This window comes from Muntiacus reevesi, chromosome X (genome assembly GCF_963930625.1).
Source record: "Muntiacus reevesi chromosome X, mMunRee1.1, whole genome shotgun sequence".
NCBI lineage: Eukaryota > Metazoa > Chordata > Mammalia > Artiodactyla > Cervidae > Muntiacus > Muntiacus reevesi.
Genome location: NC_089271.1, coordinates 143,220,200 through 143,246,231, shown reverse-complemented (window position 1 = coordinate 143,246,231; position 26,032 = coordinate 143,220,200). Strand labels below are relative to the sequence as shown.

At 39.9% G+C, this 26,032-nt stretch overlaps 1 protein-coding gene and 1 pseudogene across 5 annotated transcripts in view; both read right to left on the bottom strand.

The window, feature by feature from the left end:
* The window catches only part of RBM41 (RNA binding motif protein 41), a 78,859-nt gene extending 53,413 nt beyond the window's left edge, over nucleotides 1–25,446 (bottom strand). Inside the window, exons 1-5 of one of the 5 annotated variants that reach the window (XM_065914768.1) lie at nucleotides 25,290–25,446; nucleotides 22,283–22,399; nucleotides 21,536–21,728; nucleotides 20,869–21,073; nucleotides 18,925–18,996 (exon numbers count right to left, since the gene is read on the bottom strand). In XM_065914768.1, the coding sequence (XP_065770840.1) occupies nucleotides 18,925–18,996; nucleotides 20,869–21,073; nucleotides 21,536–21,728; nucleotides 22,283–22,399; nucleotides 25,290–25,297 (595 nt within the window). In that variant the 5' untranslated portion in view covers nucleotides 25,298–25,446. Of the gene's footprint in view, nucleotides 1–18,924; nucleotides 18,997–20,868; nucleotides 21,074–21,535; nucleotides 21,729–22,282; nucleotides 22,400–24,982; nucleotides 25,243–25,289 lie in introns of those variants that run through there. The other 4 variants (XM_065914766.1, XM_065914764.1, XM_065914767.1 and 1 more) reach the window with 4 other exon arrangements.
* On the bottom strand, nucleotides 1,961–3,476 carry LOC136154269 (SH2 domain-containing adapter protein B pseudogene; annotated as a pseudogene).
* Nucleotides 25,447–26,032: the final 586 nt, after the last annotated feature.

Sequence of the window (26,032 nt, the reverse complement as noted above, 5' to 3'; positions counted from 1 at the left end):
TGTGGCTAGACAAACTTTAGACAAAGTTTCACTGAAGAGATTATGTATGTGACTCATGGATCTAGTCAACCTTATCATCAGAAGCCAGGAACAGACAAGGGGTTATCCAGAAAGGATCTGTCAAGAATCCTCATATCTAATGGTGTGGCTCTCTTGACATACACAAGAAACCAAGAAGGTTTATAAGGATTTTATACCAGCAGAAACAGTGCCAGCCTGAAGTAAAAGTGACAGAGACAAGCTAAAATGAAGGGAGGTAAAATGAAGCCACAAAAGCCAGAGAGGGTGGGGCTGCAGCTGCCCTGGTAGGCTAAGATGATGGAGCTGTCCCAGAGTACCCAGAGAGCAAGGCTACCCCTGGCGACCACAGGACAGAGCACTGAACCCAAAACATTACTCTTAGGCCTTGAATCTAATGGAATTTGCCCTGCTGGGCTGCTAACTTGCTTTAGAACAGTAACCCCTTCATTCTTTTCTTTCTGCCCTTTCAGAATGGGAATGCCTATCCTATGCCTGTCTTACCATTGCCTAGTTTCATAGGTCTCTGGACAGAAGGGAATTTTGCCATGGAACATACTCAGAGTCCACCAACACCTGATTTAGATGAATTAGATAACGAGATTTCGGACTTTTTGAGTTAATATTTAGATGAGATTTGGGACTTAGATTTGATGCTGAAATGGGTTAAGATTTTAGGGGATGTTGTGATGAGGTGAATGTATTTGCATGTAAGACAAATATGAATTCATGGAGGAGGCCAGAGGGCTGATTATACTGGGTTGAATAGTGAACCCTCAAAATTCATGTCCATTCAACTTCTCAATATGTGACTTTATTCAGAAATAGGGGGTTGATGGATGTATTTAGTTAACATAGGGTCATACTGGATTAGGATGGAACCTAAATCCAAAGACTAGTGTCCTTAATAAGAATGCTGTGTGAAGACATGGCTTCCCAGGTGGTTCACAGAGGTAAAGAATTCATCTGCCAAGCAGGAGACTCGGGTTCGATCCCTGGGTTGGGAAGATCCCCTGGAGGAGTAAATTGCAACCCACTCCAGTATTCTTTGCTTGGGAAATGCCATGGACAGAGGAGTCTGACAGGCTACAGTCCATGGAGTCACAAAGAGTCGATGTGACTAAGCACTAAGCATGTGCAGACACAGAAACACAGACACACAAGGAGACTGTCACATTATAACAGAGGCAGAGACTACAATGATATTTTTGCAACACCAAGGAATGCTGGCAATCACCAGAAGCTAGAAGAGATGAAGAAGGATCCTCTTCTAGAACCTTAGGAAAGAGCCTAGCCTTGTCAACACCTTGATTTCAGACTTCTAGCCACCATGAGAGGATAAATCTCTGTTGTTGTAAGCCACTAGATTTGTTATGGCAGCGTTAGAAAACTAACAGTGATTTTAGAAAACTCTTCCAAGAAATTTTGTTTCATAGTGAGAAAGCAAAATTATTGATACACACAGTATCAATGAATCTCAAAAACATTATACATTATAACATTGTGTTAAGTTAAAAGAATCTTACACAAAGAATATAACTGTATGGTTACAGTTATCTGAAGTTCTATAAGAGGCAAAACTAGCCTATAATGGAAAAAAATCAAAATGCCTCTGGGAGAGTGGGGTAAGAGTTACTGAGAAGAAGTATGATGAAACTTTCTGGGAGTGATGGTAACCTTTTTTTGGGGGGAGGGGGGTTTGCAAATATTTTTTAATTCACAGAAACTCGAGGAGGGGGGTGGCGGTGGGGGCTGGGGCGGCACGCTGGCTGTCCATCAGTCTCTATCCAGGCCTTCTCCAGCCCCCCATGAGGGGCGACAGCATTCTAAGACATGCAGTGGTGTGCTAGTACCATACAAACGACATGAACTGGACACGCTGGCAGCGGCGGCAGGGCCGCCGGCTCCTCCCTGTCCCGGCCCCGGCGGGGCGGGGCGGGGCTCACAGGGTCCGCACTGCCATGGGGTAGAGGGACAGGTGCTCGGCACCTTTGATGGGCAGCTTCCTGGTGGTGTAGTAGTGGATGACCTCTGGGACAGTGTCGAACGGGGGGTTGTTCTGATCCAGGACGTATTTCTCTTTGGTTTTGGCCAGTTTCATGTGCATGAAGCCCTGGTTGCTCTTCAGGGAGAGGGAGTAGTCGTGTCTGCTGGTCTGGCTGTTCCGGACAAGGTAGCTGCACTCCTTACAGAGGCGCAGCAGGTTCTCAGTGTCACCCCTGCTGATGGCTCCGTGATACCATATTTGCTTCTTCAGTGGCACAGCAGGATCCACTCTCTCTCCCAGGATCCCACAGAACTCAGGGCCCCCATGTTTGATGGGCTTGAAGCCACCTCTGAGAGCTCGAAGCTGGCGCTGCCAGTCCCGGGAAGGCGAGGGGGATGACTGCCACCTCTCACTGCCATTAAACTGGGCTGCCAGAGCTGGGATAGTGCCCTGGTTCCACTCCCATGGCTGATCGTACTCGTCGGCGGGCCTGTCGTCATCCTGGGGCAGCTTGCTCTCCCGGAGCCGGGGGCTGACCATGCTCTCTGAGTCCGAGTCCACGCTTTGGCCCTCGGGTTCATAAGGGGTGTCGTACAACTGGATGCCTTTGTGCTTCGACCGGACGCTTTCCTGCTTCTGGAACTCAGTCAGGATCCTCTGGGCCTCATAGGGCTCCGTGTAGCCTGTGCTCTCTCCCTTTCCTGCTTTGCTTTTGAGATCATTCTTGGCATCAAAGGGATCCGAGTAGTCATCAGTGATGGTCACCTTGTCCTTCTTGCCGGCACCGCTCTCCTCCGCGGCCGAGGCGCCACACTTGTTGAGTAGTTTCTTGCCGCCGCAGGCCGTCGGGCTCCAGGTACGGCCGCCGGAGCAGACGGCCCCTGGGGGGTCCCCAGCACAGCCCGTGGCACTTTCCATCTTAATGAGGCGATGCTTCGGGGAGATGTAGCACTTCGGCCGGGATGGCAGGCCGCCGCTCCCTGCTGCTGCAGTAGAGATGCGGGGAGCCAGAGGACGGGGACGAGGACGCGGTAGCGTCCGCGCCGGAGGAGGCACAGCAGCAGCCCGCGGCGCCCGACGCGGATAAGGCGGAAAAGGCGCGCTGGCTCCCACCCGGCTCCCCGCTGCAGTAGTCCAGGCGGCACATGGCCTGCAATTTGCGCAGCGACGAGCCGGGCCTGTTGTAGGGGTCCTCAAAGACGCGCTCCTTCTGTGCGCGGTAGGCGCAGATGAGGTCGCTCGTGCTGCCGCTGTCGTTGGGCAGCGATCCCGACGAGGTCGAGAAGCAGGAGGTGGCGGCGGTACCGCAGGACGCGAAGGCAGCCGCGGGGATCTGCGGCATGGCCTGGGGGGGCTGCGAGGGCCACTCGCCTTGGCGCCGCTGCTCGCCGTAGTCGTGCCGCGGTCGTTGCGGGGGACTCTTGGTCTTGCTGTTGCCCAAGCTGAACTACTTGTTCAGCCACTTGGCCATGGCAAAAGGCCGCCTAGGGCCGCGGCGTGGGAGTCGGGTCCGCCGCCGTGGCCATTCAGGGGGCAGTGATGCCGCCCAGGTCCCTCGGCACCCCGGCCCCGGCCCCGGTGAGGGGCGTTCCGATGGTAACCTTTTATGTGTAAGGTCACACAGATGCAGGTATGTTGAACACGGGCGGTCCAATAATTGTGTGATAACACATCGGTACCTTGAAACTGGCCATTGTAGGAATATGTATATCATGAACTGGCAAATGATACAGATAAGAATCTTTTTTTCTGGAGAGCTGGCTGCTAAATATTTGCCAACACATCACTACAAAGATGTATACACAAGTCAAGTCAGCAAATGAATATTTAAGTTTTGTGCATTTCATAGCACGGAAATTTTACATCAAAAGAAAATATATTTTTAGCTAAACAATATATATATTGACATATTTAGGGGTACATGTGTTTACACTGGTGATCCATTTAAATAAATCAATAAAGTAAGATGGTTTAAAAAAGAAAGTAAGATGGTTTAATAGATGGGTAGAGGGATAGACAGATGTGATAAATCAGTAAAATATTAATGATATAATCTAGCCAGCCATCACTGGGTGTTTGTGATAAAATTCTTTCAACCTTTCTGTGGGTTTAAAATTTTTCATAAAATACTGGAAAATATTTTCCCATTTGGATATTAAAAATATTAACACATGTACTTTAACCCTATCTTTTTTGGGCTTCAATATTTATATTTCATTGATTAAACCAATTGCTACTTGTTATGGTATACAGTGAAGGGAGGGAATCTAAACATATTATTTGCTCAAGTAGCAAAACAACTGAAGGGCATTTTTTAATCACTTTTTAAAAGATAGTTCACAGTAGGAGTATGTACACCATGGACACTGGCAAATGGTACAAATCATGTGAAATTCTTGAAAGGAAAGAAGTAATATTGTGGATAGCTGACTGAGGTCCCTGGGGAGATAAGGGGGAGAGGATCTAGCACAAAGGAATAAATATTAACCTTTGGCAGGAAGGATGTCCCCAGCACTGATTTGAAATGGAAGAAAATGATGGCTAGGATACAGAAATTAGCAGAGTCAGGCAGAAAGCAGATGAAGGTTCTTACTGATGGTATTGTTTCCTTTGAAATAGGAAAGAAGACTACCTGCTAAAAATAATGAAATAGCAGTAGGATAGGAAATAGTTATGAAGATCTAAAATAGCGTTTTTAAGGAATGAAACAGAGAGCTGACCAGAGACTAGGAGACATTGCCAAACAAGAAAGAAGGCTCTAGATGATACCAGAGATGAGGAATTTGTAGAGGCACTAATCAACACAGTTATACTATTTTTCTTTAGTAGTGCTCAAAATCCATCATGCAGCAATAAAGAAAGTAATCAGTTGGATTGATTCAGAGTTGAGGATTTGCTGGGTGGATATGATGCACAAAAAAAAAGAAGCAAGGAAAATGACTCAGTGGCAATAACTTGGGTAAATAATGGATGATGGAGTCTAAGCGAGATGTGGAAGGAAGAGGCAACAGGAAGGGGATGACAGATTGGGAGAAGGAAAAAAGATCAAGGAGCTGGAGATTTTAACCGGGTTGAAAGAATGGTACAATAATTGTTAAGAGAGTTGTGAGAGCCAGAAGGATAAAAGAAAGGTTATGGAGCAGTATGGAGTTTAAGATTTCAGAAGAAGTATATTTCTAGGGAGACTATATGTTGTTTTCCCACTGATTTAAGGTTAGAAAATGGGATATGTATTACTTAAACATAAATACACACAGTGTTATCTCAAGATACAGTAAAATCACACTTAAAAAAAAACCAAAAAATCTTTTAAAATCATGTATACAAATGCCATGATCAAGAGCACAGACTTTCATATTAAGAGCAGACCTAGATTTAAGTTCTAGCCTGGTTATTTAATAACTGACCTTGAGAAATTCATTCTTTCAGAAGTTCTATTTCATTATCTATAATATAGATACTATCTTATAGGACTACTGTAAGGTTTAAATGAGTTAATGTGCAAAATGCTAAGCATAAGGACTAGCACAAATAAGCCCTCAAAATTATTAGCCATTAGGAATTCTCTCTCCAGGTAAGATCAAGTAAGCGTACTTCACCTTGCTTCTCCCACTGAATATAGCTACAAAATTAGAGAGACTACATAGAGTACATGACAACAGTGAAAACTACAAAGCAAAATTTGGAATAGGTAAGAAATTTAGAATTTGAAATAACAAAGAACTCATGCCCAGACACAGCACAATCATAATCAAACTGCTGAAAAGTAAACAGGGTAAAGAAAGTAGAGGAATAAGGACAAAAAGTTTAAAAACCCATAAATTTATGGTTAATTGATTTTCTTTAAAAAGTACCAAGACAGTTTAATTTGGAAAGGATCATCTTTTCAATGAAAAGTGGCAGGACTATTGGACATACATATGCAAAGAGATTAATGTAACCCTAACCTTACACCAGGCTTCCCATGTGACTCAGTGGTAAAGAATCTGCCTGCAATGCAGGAGACGTGGGTTCGATTCCTGGGTTGGGAAGATCCCCTGGAGAAAGAAATGGCAACCCACTCTAGTATTCTTGTCTGAGAAATCCCATGCACAGAGGAGCCTGGCGAGCTACAGTCCATGGGGTCGCAAAGAGTAGGACACAACTGAGCATGTACACACACACACACACACACACACACACACACACACACACAACCTTACACCCTATGTGTAATTCAGAAATTAATTAAAAATGGTTCACAGACCTAAATGTATGAGCTAAAACTATATATCTTCTAGAAGAATACATATGAAGAAAATCTTTATGACCCTGGGTTAGAACAAAATCTTAGTTACAAGATCAAAAGCAGAAGTCATAAAAAAAAATTAGATTTCATCAAAATCACAAACGCTTAAGCTTCAGAAAATGCTGTTAAAAAAGGTGGTTTCAGTGAAAATGGCAGAGTTAAGAATCTCTTAAAAGAGAACACTGACAGAAACTGTCAAAATCAACTTGTTTTCAGAACTCTGAAAATTAATCAAAGGCTTGTAGTAATCTGGGAAACATCTATTGAAGAAAAATAGCTGAATATCAGTAAGAATGATAAGTTTTATGGCATTTTAACTTGTCTTTTCCTCATCCTTTTTCCCCAGGTCTGTCAATCAGTCAGTGAGTTCAGTCGCTCAGTCGTGTCCGACTCTTTGTGACCCCATGAATTGCAGCACACCAGGCCTCCCTGTCCATCACCAACTCCCGGAGTTTACTCAAACTCATGCCCATCAAGTCGGTGATGCCATCCAGCCATCTCATCCTCTGTTGTCCCCTTCTCCTCCTGCCCCCAATCCCTCCCAGCATCACGGTCTTTTCCAGTGAGTCAACTCTTTGCATGAGGTGGCCAAAGTATTGGAGTTTCAGCTTCAGCAACAGTCTGTCCAATGAACACCCAGGACTGATCTCCTTTAGGATGGACTGGTTGGATCTCCTTGCAATCCAAGGGACTCTCAAGAGTCTTCTCCAACACCATAGTTCAAAAGCATCAATTTTTCGGCACTCAGCTTTCTCCACAGTCCAACTCTCACATCCATACATGACCACTGGAAAAACCATAGCCTTGACTAGATGGACCTTTGTTGGCAAAGTAATCTGTCTGCTTTTTAATATGCTATCTAGGTTGGTCATAACTTTCCTTCCAAGGAGTAAGCATCTTTTAATTTCATGGCTGCAGTCACCATCTGCAGTGATTTTGGAGCCCCAAAAAATAAAGTCAGCCACTGTTTCCACTGTCTCCCCATCTATTTCCCATGAGGTGATGGGACCAGATGCCATGATCTTAGTTTTCTGAATGTTAAGCTTTAAGCCAGCTGTTTCACTCTCCTCTTTCACTTTCATCAAGAGGCTTTTTAGTTCCCCTTTACTCTCTGCCACAAGGGTGGTGTCATCTGCATATCTGAGGTTATTGATATTTCTCCCGGCAATCTTGATTCCACCTTGTGCTTCTTCCAGCCCGGCGTTTCTCATGATGTACTGTGCATATAAGTTAAACAAGCAGGGTGACAATATACAGCCTTGACATACTCCTTTTCCTATTTGGAACTAGTCTGTTGTTCCATGTCCAGTTCTAACTGTTGCTTCCTGACCTGCATACAGGTTTCTCAAGAGGTAGGTCAGGTGGTCTGGTATTCCCATCTCCTTCAGAATTTTCCACAGTTTATTGTGATCCACACAGTCGAAGGCTTTGGCGTAGTCAATAAAGCAGAAATAGATGTTTTTCTGGAACTCTCTTGCTTTTTCGATGATCCAGTGGATATTGGCAATTTGATCTCTGCTTCCTCTGCCTTTTCTAAAACCAGCTTGAACATCTGGAAGTTCACGGTTCACGTATTGCTGAAGCCTGGCTTGGAGAATTTTGAGCATTACTTTACTAGCGTGTGAGATGAGTGGAATTGTGCAGTAGTTTGAGCATTCTTTGGGATTGCCTTTCTTAGGGACTGGAATGAAAACTGACCTTTTCCAGTCCTGTGGCCACTGCTGACTTTTCCAAATTTGCTGGCATATTGAGTGCAGCACTTTCACAGCATCATCTTTCAGGATTTGAAATAGCTCAACTGGAATTCCATCACATCCACTAGCTTTGTTCGTAGTGATGCTTTCTTTTTTTTTTTCTTTTTTTATTCATTTATTTGGCTGCACCAGGTCTTGGTTGCAGCATGTGGGATCTAGTTCCCTGACCAGGGATCAAACCTGGGCCCCCTGCATTGGGAGCTCAGAGTTTTAACCACTGGGCCAGCAGGGAAGTCCCCGTAGTGATGCTTTCTAAGGCCCACTGGACTTCACATTCTAGGATGTCTGGCTCTAGGTGAGTGATCACACCATTGTGATTATCTGCGTTGTGAAGATCTTTTTTGTACAGTTCTTCTGTGTATTCTTGCCACCTCTTCTTAATATCTTCTGCTTTTGTTAGGTCCATACCATTTCTGTCCTTTATCGGACCCATCTTTGCCTGAAATGTTCCCAGGTCTGTAGTAACCTTGAAAACCAACAACCCCATGTCACAGAGAAAACCACTAAAGAAGGAAAACAGAGTTGGAGTTCCTTCAAAGCCCCATTCCCAGAGAACTGTCATTACTTGATCTATCTAGTAAATCTCACAAGCAATGTTCTCTTTATCTGACCTGGTTCAAAGTTCATTCAGTGCTAATAGCCTGAGAACTCCTGTCAAAAACAATCGGAGGCACTTGTTGAATTTTGTGGCTATCTGAGGTGGTGGAGTTGAGACAAACAATAGGTTACCAACATGCTTAGAAGGCAATCCTAGGGAATAAAACATCGTTAGGGGCCCTGACACATTTTGAAGAATCTAAAAGGCCATGCACATGCACAGAGCTGTCCACATGGCCAGAGCTTTGTGTGTGCTCAGGAAAGACCTGAAAAATCCCTGATCTCTCACCACTGACAACATTAGTCTAATATTGAGTTTCTGCACAGGCAGGGAGTGAAGGCTACAATGGAGTTAACTGCCTGGTTGACTGTTGATGATGTCCTTGGCTTGTACACAAAGTCCTTCAGAACTGGGAAATCCCTCAGTACTGGGAAAAACACTAGTTCTAGAAATAATTAAAACACTGTGTTAAGTTAAAGAAGGTCATATAGTATATGATATGATTACATCATGTGATTCCATTTATAGGAAATGTCTGGAATAGGCAAATCCATATGGATAGGCAGTAGATTAGTGGCTCCCTGGGCTGGGAGTAAAAACAGTAACTGAGAACAATCTCTGGGGTGATGAAAATGTTCTAAAATTCACTTGTAGTGATGGTTGAACAATTCTTTAAATTTACTATGAACCACTCAATTGTACATTTAAAATGAGTTTTATGGTATGTAAAAGACAACTCAATAAGGAAGTGAAAAAAAAGGATCCAATTACCTTCTATAAGAAACTTGCTTTTTTTCAAAATATGAAACTCACTTTCAAATATAATATAAATAGGATAAAAGTAAAATGGAAAGTAATTCTGGAATGTTGGAGTAAAGACCTCTGAAAATCTGCTGTTCCATAAAAGCAAAAAGAACACCGGGAAAAGTTGTCAAAATAAAACTTTTGGTAAGTCTGGAAATTAAATAAAGGCTTATAACAATACGAGGAACAGTATTCAAGAAAAACAGCTGAGTTGCAATAAGTATAGTAAGATTTGTTGCATTTTAACTTTCCATAATCCCATTTCCCTCTCTCCAGTTTTTCAGCAGCTCCTATGATAGTTGTGAAAAGCATCAGCCTAACTTAAATTGAAGAAAGCAGAGCAGTTCCAGAGCTTCCATCCTCAGAGAAACGTCACTATTTGACTTTCTTCTACTTCTGCTTTATTGACTACATCAAGGCCTTTGACTGTGTGGATCACAACAAACTGTGGAAAATTCTTAAAGAGAGGAATACCAGACCACCTTACCTGCCTCCTGAGAAATCTGTATGCAGGTCAAGAAGCAACAGTTAGAACTGGACATGGAACAATGGACTGGTTCCAAATTGGCAAAGGAGTACATCAAGGATATATATTATCACCCTGCTTATTTAACTTCTTATGCAGAGTACATCATAAGAAATGCCAGGCTAGATGAATCACAAGCTGGAATCAGAATTGCCGGGAGAAATATCAATAACCTCAGATACGCAGATGACACCACCCTTAAGGCAGAAAGTGAAGAGGAACTGAGGAACCTCTTGATGAAAGTGAAAGAGGAGAGTGAAAAAGCTGGCTTGAAACTCAACATTCAAAAAACTAAGATCATGGCACCTGGTCCCATCACTTCATGGCAAATCGATGGGGAAACCATGGCAACAGTGAGATACTTTACTTTTTTGGGTTCCAAAATCACTGCAGATGGTGACTGCAGCCATGAAATTAAGATGCTTACTCCTTGGAAGAAAAACTATGACACACCTAGGCAGCATATTGAAAAGTAGAGACATTACTTTGCCAACAAAGGTTCATCTAGTCAAAGCTATGGTTTTCCCAGTAGTCATGTATGGATGTGAGAGTTAGACTATAAAGAAAGCTGAGCACCAAAGAATTGATGCCTTTGAAGTGTGGTGTTAGAGAAGACTCTTGAGAGTCCCTTGGATTGCAAGGAGATCAAACCAGTCAATCCTAAAGGAAATCAGTCCTTCAGTCCTTCAGTCCTTCATTGGAAGGACTGGTGCTCAAGCTGAAGCTCCAGTACTTTGACCACCTGATGTGAAGAACTGACTCACTGGAAAAGACCCTGATGCTGGGAGAGTTTGAAGGCAGGTGGAGAAGGGGACGACAGAGGATGAGATGGTTGGATAGCATCACCGACTCGATGGACATGAATTTGAGCAAGCTCTGGGAGTTGGTGATGGACAGGGAAGCCTGGTGTGCTGCAGTCCATGGGGTTGTAAAGAGTTGAACATGACTGAGTGACTGAATTGAACTGAAAAGTTACATTCTGAGGGTTAGTCTTTGACTTGGTTCATACCTAGATCATGTCAAGAGCAATCAATGGAGTTTATTTAACCCTGCAGCTACTTGAGTGGCATTACCAGCTAGAGCTAAGAGGAGGCTGACAAACAAACAAACAAACAAACAAACCTTAAAATGAAACACAGGGAATAAGGATCACACTTACTGGTTTCACAATGGATTACAAAGCTACAGCAACTGAAACAATAAGGTAGTGGCTTAAAGATAGATATGTGAACCAGTGGAAAAGAATAGAGAGCCCAGAAATAAACTACACATGTATAGTCAACTGATCTTTGACAAGGGTGCCAGGAATACATAATCAGGAAAGGATAGTCTCTTCAACAAATGGTGCTGGGAAAAGTGTATATCCACATGCAAAAAAGTGAAACTGTACCCTTATCTTATGCCTTTCACAAAGCTCAGTTCAAAACAGATTAAAGAGTTAAACATAAGATCTGAATTCTAAAACTCTTATTGAAAACACAGGGAGAAAGCCTCTTGACATTAGTGTTGGCAATATTATTGGCTATAACCTCCAAAACACAGGTAATGAAAGCAAAAATAGAGAAGTGGGACTACATTAAACTAAAAAGCTTTATCATAGTAAAAGAAAGAATAGAGTAAAAAGGAAACTTATAGAATGGGAGAATATACAGTAGACTCTTGAACAACACCAGTTTGAACTGTACAGGTCTACTTAATGCAGTTTTTTTTTTTTTTTGCAGTAAATATATACACTATAGTACTACAAGATCTGGGGTTGATTTAATCTATAGATGTGAAACCATGGATATAGAATGCTGATTATAAAGTTATACATGGATTTTTGACTGCTTGGAGCATCAGCATCCCCAACCCCTATGTTGTTCAAGAGTCATCTGTATTTGCAAACTACATATCTGTTAAGGGGTTAATATCCAAAACATATAGGAAATACCTACAACTCAATGGCATAAAAATAAAACCTGATTTAAAAATGGACCAAATATTTGAATAGACATTTCTCCACAGCAGATATACAAATGGTCAACATTTGTATAGGTATATGAAAAGGTGCTCACCATCACTAATCATCAGGGAAATGCAAATCAAAGTCACAATGAGATACATGTGCATGTGTAAGTGTATGCCAAGGAAAGTGAGGGCCTCAAAAGTCACTAATCTCTCACTTCTAACTGATCTTGAGGCTTAGCATAAGCAGGAAGTGAAGTCTAAGACAGAGTTGCAAACTGCTTCCTTGAGCACTGAAAGAGTGCACACACACACACATACACACAGCCCCTTGATAAAGGCTTATATACTTTTTGATTCAAGACATTTAAGAAAAACTCTCACCAATCATTAGTGTCTCACTATACTAACTGGACAGAGACTTCAGTGACTTTAAATGACAAAGAATTAAAAATTGACAGAACTGGTCCAGGAACATCACTAAACAAACAAACAGCAACCAACAAACCCTGGGTGGGGAGGGGTTGATTGACTTTTCAGAGTTGTCACATAATATTATTTTAAATGTCTAATTTTCAACAATAAAATTATAAGACTGTAAGGGACTGAATATTTGTGCCCCCCATGAATTCATATGTTGAATCCCCACCCTTCAATATGATAGTAATAGGAAGTAGGGATGCTTGAGTACTAATTAGGATTAGATAAGGTCCTAAGAGTGGAGCCCTCATGTATGTGATTAATGCCCTTATAAGAGTCATCAGAAAAAAAAAAAGAGTCATCAGAGAGCTTGCTTCCTCTCTCTGCTCTCTACCAGGTGAGGATCCAGTAAGAATTCAGCAGTCTGAAATCCATAAGAGGGTTATTATTGAAACTGTACCATGCTGGAACCCTGATCCTAGATTTCCAGCCTCTAGAAATGTGAGAAATACATCTCTGTTGTTTACAAGTCACCCAGTTTGGTACTTTCTTATAGCAGCCTGAGATGACAAAGGCATTGAAAAAAAGCAAAACAAAACACTCCCCACCTTAAAACCAAGAAAGTATGATCCATACACAGGAAAAAAGAAACAGTTGATAGAAACTCTCCTGAGGAAGCACATTGGGCTTCTCAGAAAAAAACTTTAAATCGTTATCATACGTTATTCAAACAAAGGAAATCATGCATAAAAGAACTAAAGAATGTTTCAGAATATCTTACCAAATAGAGAATAAAAATAAAGGTAGAAATTATCATAAAGAATCAAATAGAAATTTTCAAGCAGTATAATAACTGAGATGAAAAATATACTAGAGGGGCTCAACAGGAGATGTAAATTGACAGAAGAATCAGCAAACCTGAAGATATGTCAACTACATCATCTGAGGAAGCTTACTAAATTTGACGAGCAGAAAGAAAAAAGAATGATGAAAAAGACAACAGAGCCTTGGGAACCTATGGGAGACAAGTAAGCCTACCAACACACGCATAATGGACTCTCAGAAGAAGAAGAAACAAAAAGAATATTTGAAGAGTTAATGGTCGAGAGTTTCCCCAAATTGATGAAAAACACTAATCCATACATCATGGAACTTCAACGGACTCCAAGTAGGATGAATTCGAAAGATACCTTTGTGGAGTCTGTCCAAAAAGACACTTAGACAAGTAGTCAAACTGTCAAATGTAGAAAATAAAGAACAGATCTTGAAAGCAGTAAGAAGAGGCTCATGATAGACAAGGGGTTCTGAGATTAATAGCTGACTTCTCAATAGAAATTACAAGGGGCCAAAAGGCAGTTGAGATGATACATTTGATCTGCTAAAAGAAGAAGATTGCCAACCAAAAATTCAACGTCCAGCAAAAAACTATAATGTAAAACTAAAGGAGAAATTAAAACATCCCAAGAGATGCATGAGACGAGTGCTCGGGCCTGGTGCACTGGGAGGACCCAGAGGAGTCGGGTGGAGAGGGAGGTGGGAGGGGGGATCGGGATGGGGAATACGTGTAACTCAATGGCTGATTCGTGTCAATGTATGACAAAACCCACTGAAATGTTGTGAAGCAATTGGCCTCCAACTAATAAAATAAAATTAAAAAAAAAAAAAAAAAAAAAAAAAAAAAAAAATAAAACATCCCAAGATAAACAAAGTTCACTACAAGATGATCTGCCCTATAAGAAAAACTATAGGGAGTCTTTTAGACTGAAATAAATGGACACTAAATAGTAACTCAAATTTACCCAAAGAAAGGACACTAGTAAAGTTGACTACATAGGTAAACATTAAAAACAGTATAAATGTTTTTATCCCTGTACTTTTTTTTTGTTGTTGTTCCATCTGACTTAAAAGATAAAAGATAACCACATAGAGCAATAATTATAAAACTCTGTTGATAGGCTTAAAATCTAGAAATATGTCATTTGTATGACAATAATAGTACAAAGGAGCAAGGACAGAACATAGGCAAATAAGAATGAAGCTTTTGAACATTATTAAAATTAAGTTGGCACTAATACAAACAAAATTGTTCAAGCTAAGGTGTTAATTATAATCCCCAGGGCAAATTACTAAAAGAGTAATGAAAATAGTAAAAGAAGCAACAAGTTAATTAAGATGACACACTGTAAAAGCTTATTTAACATGAAGGAATAAATGGAGTAATAGAGGAACAAAAAGATACCAGACATCAAAAATAAATAGCAAAATGGCAGATGTAGAACCTACCTTATCAACAGACTCCACTTAAATACATTAAATATAAATTAACACTCTACATAATTGGAAGAAGGGATTAAAAAAAAACATGATCTAAATAACTATTTGCTGTCTATAAGAGACACTTTGGTTTTTTAAAAAGTTGAAAGTAAAAGGATAGAAAAAGATACTTGATGCAAAAAAGAAAATAAAGCAGAGTACAAGAAATTTGAGTCTCCTTTTTTTCCTTGGTAAGTCTAGCTAAAGGACTGTGAATTCTATTGCTCTTTCCATTGAGCCAACTTTTGGTTTTCTTGATTTTCTCTATTTTTTTTTTTTTAATTTTTCATTTATTTTTGCTAATCTTTATTTCTTTCCTTAAGCTAGATTTGGGTTTATTTGCCTTCTTTTTGTAGCTTTTTTCATTAAACTTCAATTTTTTTAGAGTAGCTGTAGCTTCACAGCAAAATTGAGGGGAAGTTGCAGAGATTTCCCACCTATTCCCCTGACCCCACACATGTTCAGTCTCCCTCATTACCTCCTACCAGAGTGGGACATTTGTTACGAATGATGAGCCTACACTGACGTATCATAATTACTCCAAGTCTACAGTTTACCATTTACTCTTGGTATCATATATCCAATGGGTTTGGACAAATTTTTGTAGTTTCTTGAGATGGAAGTTTTGGTTATAAATTTGAGGTTTTTCCTATTTATTAATACGGGCATTTACAGCTTTAAATAGCCCCTTGAGTACCTCTTCTACTGCATTCCTGAAGTTTTGGTATATTTTGTTTTCATTCATCTCAAAGTATTTTCTAATGTCCCTTGCAACTTTTTTTTGATCCTTGGTTGTTTGGTAGAGTGTTAAATAATTTCCACATATTTGTAAATTTCCTAAATGTCCATCTATTATTGATTTCTAATTTCATTTCACTGTAAACAGAAGTGGAGAGAGTGGACATCCTTGTCTTATTCTTGGTATTGGAAGAATGATTCCAATCTTTCACCATTAACTATGATGTTAATTATTAAGACAAATATATACCCAATAGATTTCTGACAAAAATGCAAAGGCAAGTAAATGGAGAAATACTCTTTTCAAAAATTAGTACTGGATAATCGGATATTCACAAGCAAAAAAGTGTACCTTAACATAAACCTCACACCTTATATAAACATTAAGTCAAAGTGGATCATAGACTTAAATGTAAGATATACAATTATAAAACTGCTAGAAGAAAATAAAGGAATAAATCCTTTTTCACAAAATCTAGTGTTAGTTTTTAGACATAAAAAAGCACAATCCATAAAAGAAAAAATGGATAAACTGGATTGTATCAAAATTTAAAATATTTGCTCTGAAGCAAAAAATTTGCACACTGAAAACTACCAAATTTTGCTGAAAGACATGAATAAATACAAAGACATTCTGTGTTCATGGATTGAAGATTTAGAATTGTTAGTACCACCCAAAGTGATATACAAATTCAAAGCAATACTATCAAAATCTCAATGATGCTTTTTGCAGAAATAGAAAAACCTGGGAATTCCCTGGCAGTCCAGTGGTTAAAGACTTGGTGCTTTCGCTGTTGTGGGCCTGGATTCGATCCCTGGTAAGGGAACTAAGATCCCACAAACCATGTGGCAAGGCCAGAAAAAAAGGAAATTGAAAAATCTATCCTAAAATTCATATGGAATCTCAAGGGACTCAAACAATGAAAACAATTTTGAAAAAGAAGAGCAAAGTTGGAGGTCTCATATTTCCTGATTTCAAAGTTTACTACAAATCTACAGTAGTTTAAAAAGTGTGGTACTAACATAAAGACAGACATATATACCAATGGAATAGAATGGAGAGTCTGGAAATATACTCTTTCATTTACACTCAAATGATTTTCAGAGAGTGTGCCAGGATCCTTCAATGAGGAAAGGTAGTCATTTCAACAAGTAGTACCGGAAAAGCTGGATATCAAACATGCAAAAAATGAGGTTGGACCCCTTATATATGAAGTTAACTCAAAATGGATCAAAGACCTAAACATAAGAGCCAAATCTATAAAACTTTTTGAAGATAACATAGGAAAAATGGTTTATGACATTAGACTTGGCAAGATTTACTGGATATAACAACAAAAGCACAGGGAACAAAAAATAGACAAACTTGACTTTATAAAAAATAAAAACTTTTGTGCATCAAAGGATATTATTGACAGAATAAGAAGGCAATCCATAGAATAGGAGAAAATATTTGCAAATCATATATCTGAACAGGGAGTAATATCCAGAATACATAAAGAACTCCTGCAACTTAACAACAAACAACCCATTTAAAAACGGACAAAAGACATCTTTGTACATTGCTGGCATGAATTTAAAACAGTATAGTCTCTATGGCAAACAGTATGGTGGTTCCTCAAAAGATTAAACATAGAATTACCATATAATCCAGCAATCCCACTTAACAAATTCAAAAGAATGAAAGCAGGGACTGGAACAGACTGTTGTACATCCATGTTCATAGCAGCATTATTCACAATAGCCAAAAGACAGAAACTACATAAGTGTCTATTGACAGATGAATAGATTAACAAAATGTAGTAGATACATACAATAAAATGTTATTTAGCCTTAAAAAGGGAAGAAATCCTGATACATGCTACAATATGGATGCTAAGTGAAATAAGCCAGACACAAAAAGACAAAAACTGTATGACTCTGTTTACATGAGGTACCTAGAATATTCAAATTAATAGAGAGAGAGCAGAATGATGGTTGGTAGAAGATAAGGCAAGGGGAGAATGGGGAGTTAGTGTTTAATGGGTACAGAGTTTCAGTTTGGGAAGATGAACAAGTTCTGGAGATGGATGGCGATGATGGCTGAACAATGTGAATATACTTAATGCCACAGAACTGTACACTTAAAAAAATAGTTAGAATGGTCAATTTTATGTTAGGTATATTTTACCACAATAAAAGAGAGCTTGCTCTGCAGAAGACACTGTTAAGAGAATGAAAAGACAAGCTGCACACTGGGATAAAATGTTTGTAAATCATATATCCAACAGAGAATTGTGTTTTGACTATATAAAGAACTCTCAAAAGTCAACAGGAAAAAATAAACAACTCAATGAAAAACAGCAAAAGATTTGAACAGACACTTCAGCAAATAGGATATAAGGATGGCACATAAGCATATGAAAAGATGTTTAATATCATTAGCCATTAAGGAAATGCAAATTAAAACTACAATGAGATACCACTTCACAGCTATTAGAATAACTAAAATAAATACCAACAATACCAAATGCTGACAAAGATGTAGAGCAATTGGAACTGTCATACATTGCTGGTGAAAATGCAACATGGTTCAGCCACTCTTGAAAATGGTTTGGCAGTTTCTTATAAAGTTAAACAAACACTTACCATATGACCCAGTAATCCCACTCCTAGATATTTACCTTAGAGAAATAAAAATTTTATGTTCACACAAAAGCCTGTACAAGAATATTCATATCAGTATTATTCATAATCACCATAACCTGGAAACAGCCCAAATGCACCTGAATGGGTGAGTGAATAGACAAACTTTGAAACATTCATACAATAGAATGCTACTCAGCAAAAATGAACTATTGATACATACAACTTGGATGAATCTCAAAGGCACTACACTGCATGAAAGAAGTCACTCTCAAAAGATTACATTTCGTATGATTCTATTTGTATGACATTCTCTAAAAGACAAAATCACAGTGATGGAGAATAGATCAGTGATTGATTGCCAGAGATTACGGGTGGAATTGGGAGTGACTTCAATGGATAGTATGAAGGAGTTTGAGGGTGATGGAGCTGTTCTCTATCCTGATTGTGGTGGTGGTTACATGAATCTATGTGATTAACATGATTTACAATTCACAGAATTGTACACACACCTCCCCCCAAATAAACAGGCAATTTTATTGTAAGTTCATTTCAAAAATAAAGTAAAATATTAGCTACTATATCATCATCATCAACAGTTATACTTTACTGATTAAAAATATTCAGGATTATGAAATAGGATCAAAAAGACATTAAGGTCATTTTATGTCTGGTACAATAACTTAAAAGGTATAGAGAAAAAAATCAACAACACTAAATGTTAAAGCTTTAAACTTCTAACCCCTCTCTTTAATATTCTGTATCAGGATAATATGTTCCCTGTGGATCATGTCCTATAAACATTTTCATATACTGAATATGAAATTAAATAAGAACTCAACTTAGAAGTCTGGGACCCTAGGTTACATTCCTAAATCTAACACTGTAAGAAAACTCTCGACTTGCCTTTTGTGCCTAATTTTATCTTCCTCTTCATTGAGGTCATGTACTTGTCTGCACTTGTCTTTTTGTGGTATGCTGTGAAGGTGTAAAGCAAGGAGTTTCAAAGATAGGAAACAGAACAGATTCATACACTACCCACCCACCCCAAATACCAGGTACTGCTTTAAGTGATTTACATGTATTACCTCTCTTAATCCTAACAACCCTACACCATAGCTACTATTAATATTCTCTTGAAGGAAATCAAGCTCAGTATTGTAACTTGCCCCACATCTTTAGATAGTAAGTGGGGGAGCCAGGATGTTCCCAGCAATCTGTCTCCACAGCCCAGGTTCTTGATCAGCAAGCTATAATGTCTCTCCACAAAAACTGTTTCTTCATTCCTTCCTTCACCACTGCTCTTGCATGTCTATGGTCTCTCTGTCTCTAACAAACCATTCACTCATTCTATTGACTTTATTGTCTAAGCATAGAGGAATCCTGATTCTATGAATCTAGTTCTGCCCTCTCCCTGGAGCTACACTGCTACATTTCCAACAGCCTCCTCAGTATCTGCACTGGATGATCCTGCAGTCTCATAAATATAACCTGTTTAAAATCAAACTCATCATCTTTCCTCAAAAAATTTCCCCATAAAGGTTTTCTTAATGTTGCCAACTGTTAAGTCACACAGCCTCAAAACACCTGGGTTATCTTTGACACAGGCCTCTCTACTGACCTTCATTCTCAGTCAACAAGTTTTACCAATTGTTCTTTTGTAATGTCTCTTATAACCATACCTACTTCTCTTTCCAGTTTCTTTGCCATCATCCTAGTGCAGCTCTTCCTGAAGAAATGACTGTGATTACTCCTCAACTGTTTTCCCTGCTTCCAGTTCTCCTGCTCATGTATTTGATTTACTGGCCGCCAGATTCATCAAGCTCAGATACTGCTTTTATCATGTTACTCCTGGTTCAAAAACCTTAACTATACCCAAAATGACTAACTGAATAACTAACTCCATGTAGGTCTATACTACTTGCCAAATAAAGTTCAAAAATTTTAGCTATCTTTTTAACTTTGTCTCTCACAATATCTCCAAACATGGCTTAATTCATGACATCTGCTACAAGTGAAATGACCCTCCCTTCTCCTTTCTGAAGACTTGGTAGTGTTAAAAGAATATTTAAATCTTATCTCCTCTGAGAGGCCATCTTTAGTCACATCAATGCACAGTGACCTTTCCCTTCTCTGAACTCCTACAGCACTTAACAACTGTATTTAGCCTTGTTACTAAATGCTGTGCACTTCTCTCTCCAACTAGATTCCAACTGGCACAAAGTCAAGAAGTCATTTCTTAAACTTCTGCACACCTTCCACAGTGCCTAGCAAAACTTCTCTGTTAAATCCACTCTTTCTGGCTAAGACACACATTTATCTGTATATTTTGTGCTAATTTATAGTTCCACCTCAGGACCCTTCACAATCTAGCCTCACCTACCTTTTCCAGTGTCATCTTCTGCCAGTCCTCACCATGTTCTACACATCCTGCCACAGTGAACTTTTCACTGTTCCCTAGACACATCAGGTTCTTTCACAATCTTGTTCCTACTCACCTACTATCTATAATGCCCTCTTCCCACTATTTACTGACAAATGCCTGTTGACCCATCAAGACTTGGTACAAGTACAAATATAAACTCCCTGACTCCCCCAACTAGACTTAGACGCTCTATGTCTTAGGTCCCCTCAGCATTTTATTCACACCTCTACAATAGCAATTTCCAGGGTGTACTGCAACTAACTAGGTACATATTTGTCTTTCTCATAGGACTATATATACATTCCTCAAGAGTAGTGATAGTTCATCTTTCCCCCACTCCCTCCACTAACTCTTCATAGTTAAGGTCCTGATGTTAAATCTTTCTGCCAGTGAAAGAGTGTATTAAGTCAGCGGTGATCACATACCTTGGTAATAAAGAGCCTTGAGGAAAGAGTGACGATCAGCTCCCTGAAATAAAGAATTTTCTATTTCCATTTCTCGCCGGGTCAGCTGTTTGCTCTTTGCAAATCTCTGTGGCAGGCAAAGGATGCGCTGACGCTCAGAGATTCTTTCCTCAATATCTTGAAGACGGTTCTGTATTGCTTCAGGGGTTGCCCTAAGTCTCGTCCTCTGAAATTGGAGAAATGAGACGGCATATATCACAGAGAACCCACCCTGAAAGTGACAATCTGATGCCTTAAACAAGAAAGAAAATGATCAGGGCCCCAAAATGGTCATTTATATATACATCAGCTAGGAAGTCAAGGAGCAGGGATTCCCTGGTGGTCCAGTGGTTAGGACTCTGTGCTTTTACTACTGAGGGTACAGGTTCAATCCCTGGTTGGGGAACTAAGATCCCATAAGCCACATGGTACAGCCAAAAATAAATAAAATTAAAAAAATAAAATCCCATTTGTTTAAAAAAAAAAACCAAGTCAAGGAGCAGCTTCTCTTTTACCAACGTCCTTACCTTAAAAACTAAAGATTTAGACACAAAGCTCAGTGTTGTGAGAACTCAAAATGAAAAGGTTCTCAGTATCAAATGAAGAAATTGTCCATTTTATTCTCCAGAAAAAAAATTGCCCCACTTACCTTTTCACCTGAAACATGGCTCTTCCAAATCAAGATTTCTGTTTCATTAAGCCCCAGTTCCCTGAGAGAAGCAGTCTCCTGGTCCTTCTCATGCAGTGTCTGGAACTGGGACAAAGTCATTGTCCCAGCTGCTTCCTTCCCAAAGGGCTTATACATAGTACCAGGAGCAAAGCTCTCTTTCTTAGATACACATCTGCAAAACAAGCAGGAAGAGAGTAAGAACATCTTCAAGTTACCACAATGCACAGAAATGTGGCTTGCCATTAGAAGGCACAATGAAACTCAGGAGCAATTTCTCTCTTACATCCTATTTCTAGGTTAAAGAACTACTACAATGATAATGGAATTCCACCAGTAGTCCAGGACTAACAAATGACTGAATCAAATATTTATTTACTGAGCACTTACTATGCATCAGACACTGTGCCAGGTAATGGGGACTTAACAGTAAAAAAAACAGTTTCTGCTTTGCACAAGGAGCTGTAGAAGAGAGGCAAGTAACCAGGCAATAACACTACTGGATTATAAGTACTACGAATGTTAAAGGAAGACACAGGAATGGTACTCAGCCCAGAGTGGGATATGGAAGCCTTCCTAGAAGAGACACAGTAGTAAAACCCTGACTAATCAGTAGAAATCTGCCAAGGAAAGGGGGGTGAGAGAGGAATCTTCCACCCAGACTTGAAGAGGTATCTGTCACCTGGAGCTGAGGGTCTATGATACTCTTTTTGCAAAATCAATACCTACTCCTCAATGGAGACAGAGGTATCAAGTTGATGCTGAAGGAGGCTTTTCAGCTGCCTCTCCCCTTCTGTTTCCAGCTCCTCCAGGACATGCTCATCACTCTTGACACAGCTATTTACCCTGGAATAGATACAAGGATATATATGGAAAGTAGAAGAGACACTGAATCTCAAAATATATTCTTTAGCTGTATCATCTACCATTAGGGATCCCATTTGTTCAAAGATACTTCTCTATTTGTTGCCATTTATCACTCATTCCACAAACATTAACTAAGTACTTGTTTATACACAATGTATGCACTCTGCAGGGTACTGATGGAGTCAAAGATATGCAAGACACAGTCCCTCTCATTAAGAAGCTTGCAATTTATTTAGGGAAAAGTAATAGATATGGATGTGTTGTATGCAGATGCCTGGGGGTGAGGGCAGAGCAGGAGAGAGGGAGGGAGGGAGAATGAAAAGCACAGGGAGAGAGTGACAGAGAGGAGGAGAGAGAAAGAAAGAAGAGAAGAAAGATATAAAGAAGCATATACCAAATCTGTAGGAGTTCACAGAAGAAATAACTGGGAGGCAAGGTAGTAAATGAAGACTTTGGAAAGGTAATTCTTACACTGGCATTTGAAGGACTCTGTGTGATGAAGGAAAGAAGAGGGAGAGAGAGCATGAAGGGACAGAAGTATGTTCTGGGGGATAAGAAGAAATTTATCTGGCATACATGTATGGCAACCTTGGGAGATCCTGTTGGAGGGATAGTTAGACTGTGAACGGCCTTAAATACACCAACTAAATGGTCTCAACCTTAATGTACAGGTATTAGAAGGCAATTTATTAGGCAGTTAAGTGACATGGTATAAGCAATGGTTTAGGAAAATGAATGGGTTATAATAAGCTTTATTGATTAGTAAGAATAAAACCAGAAGAACTAGTTAGGAAACTATATAATTTATCAAACGTGAGGTGAGGAAAGTTCAAAGTGGAGTGCTAATAGTGACAATGGAAAGGAAGGCTTAAATGAGAAATGCCTTTTGAACATAGGGGTAAGGAAGAAGTGAAAAATAACCCCAAATTTCAAGCTGTGTAACTGAGCGATGGGACCAATGAACTAAAGAGGAAGTTCCAGATGGAGTAAATGGTTTGGGAAAGGGAAGTCATTCTCATTTTAGCCATGTTGAGTCAACTAACTATTACAATTGAAATACCAGCATGAAGTATCAGGAATGCTTCAAAGACATACTGAGTCTGAGGTGACAGAGGGTGATATTGGCTAGAAGGAAAGTGAGAGAGAGAAGTGTTGTATAGATGAGAGTCTGAGGCTGTGCATGGAAATCTTGAGTCATCTGTATTGTCAGGATCTGGAGTTGTGAGAGAGGAGATCACCAAAGGAGAGAGTATAGAAGCAAAGGTGAAGGGGATCATACATTTTATAGCTTAAGCACTACTGTGTGGATATCTAGGTAATGCTAAATAATGAAAAACTCTGAGCATAAAAAAATAGCAGGACCATTTAAGTGTGCAAGAACAGATTTTAAAAGAAAAAAGCAAAGTGAGTTAACTCGATGAGGAAAATAAATACTAAATACCTTTCTTAGCCCTTTACTATTGGGGTTATGATGAGACCTAGATGTATCTCTCATAATTATAAGGAAAATTCCCACACTCTAGAAAGACTTATAACAACTTTGGGAAATTTTAAAGGATACATAGGCCCAGTGTTTTAAAAAAATTCCTTTCAAGTATCTTAATATTTCCTCATTATTTAGAATTCTGAAAGTTTTTGCTAAATTTGAAGTGGCTTTGAAATGAATAAATCATAGCTAAATACATCAGTACACATAAATTTCAAAAAGAAATGTAGATTGAAAATAGCGCCAGAAAAATTCATACAATATGTGTCTATATAGAGTTGAAAATGGAATAACACTAGCGACATTTTGTTTAGATATAAATTCATATGTGGCAAAACTATTTAAAAAGAAAAAAGCAAAGAAATGATTAAGGCAAAATACTGGATAGTGATCCTCTTGGGGAGGGAAGAGAAACACTCAGGAGCACACAAGCAGACTTCTGATACTGGTAATGTTCTATTGTAGTGAGGATGACTCTATTATATTCATAATTTTGCATGTATGAGAGATATTATAAACAATTTTTAAAAGGCATTTTGAAGCAGGGAAAATCAGAAACTACATTTTTTAAAAAGATGCAGAAACTAACGGTGCAGGAGAGCATCATACCTGTAAGAATTTAAATGCAGCGCCCTATTCCAGTGATTATTCTACTTGTAAAATGAATACAAAACTAATTTGATAAGGAGCCTTAAGAAAGGTTTCGTGTACCGTCAGTAATCGATTGCAAGCGCAGGCTTTCAACAAAGATCAGCCACGTTAAAGCTGCCATTTCCTGCAGAACCGATAGGGGGAACTGCTCGCAGCGGTGCCTTTCTTTTCTTACAATAGATGGATACGGGTTTGGTACTTTGCTTCCAAATTTGTAGAAACAAAGTATCACTTGCTTACTTTCAGGTGTGAAAGTACTACGCGGTCTCTCAGTCCGAAAAAGTCCGCTATAAACACAAACACTGCACGTAAACGCGCCCACCCTGAGCCCATTTCTGGGAGAGGAGGTCCGGCGGGACAGGAAGGATCTGGCCCGGGTTTCTACGGCACAGACTGGTTTCATCAATCGGTCAAGACCCTTTTACCTGAGTGGGTCGGTCTGAAACAGGAAGGAGCCACAGCATCTGTCCCGGGGCCAGCGCCGTTGCCTAGGTGCCTCTGCCAGGAGGGCATCCCTACGGGGACCGGCAGCGGCGGCGGCCCTTCCTGAACTTCGCCCTACAGGCCTGTCCAGCCCGTCTCCCCTTTTCCCTCCTCCTCTGTCTTCCCGCTCACACGAAACCCTATCCCCAGAACGTGACATACCCCAAAGCCAAAGTAACAAAAGCCATTTGAAAAGTCAAAAGGTAGAACAGAGCACCCTTCGCCGTCTGTTCTCAGACAATCCCTTACCTCTTCATGTTTCCACAGGCCCCTGATCTAACTTGGGTAAAACAGGCCGCGGACTTCAAGTCCCAGAACGCTAAGCGGCCGACTCGAAGGGGATTGTGGTGGAGCGCGGTGCTCTGGGAATTGTAGTCTTGCGGAACTACAAAACGAAAGCCCGTACTGAGCAAACGGTATATTATAAATTGTCCGAATAGTTCTATTGGATTTCTCGTATAGGTTAAATATAACACCCAAAATATCCAGCTCATAAACCTAGGAGTCGCCTTTGACTTCTTAACTCTCTCATCCAGTATCACCAGATCCTGGCCCTTCTAATTTTCCTTGAATGTGTCCCTATCAACACTGCTTCTGCTTTCAAGGACTTCTTATCCCACATCCTGCCTACTTGCTATTTCCAGTCGAATCTCTGGTCCACCCTCTGCAGTGTAGTCAGAGTGATCAGAGAGTGACCATATCACTAGCACCAATGATTCTCCTCTAACAGAGGCTTACAAGACATCGTACTTCCTGACAATCAGACAACCACATATATTCAAGCCCATGAATGTTTTTATTGATAATTAAGATGACTCAAGAGATTGCTAGAGCATACTAGTTAAGATAATGGGCTCCTAGTTTCTAGAAATGGAAATACATATATCCTTAGTGGTGGTGGTTTAGCTGCTGAGTCGTGTCAAATTCTTGCACTATGGACTGTACCCTGCCAGGCTCCTCTCCGTGGGATATTCCAGGCAAGAATACTGGAG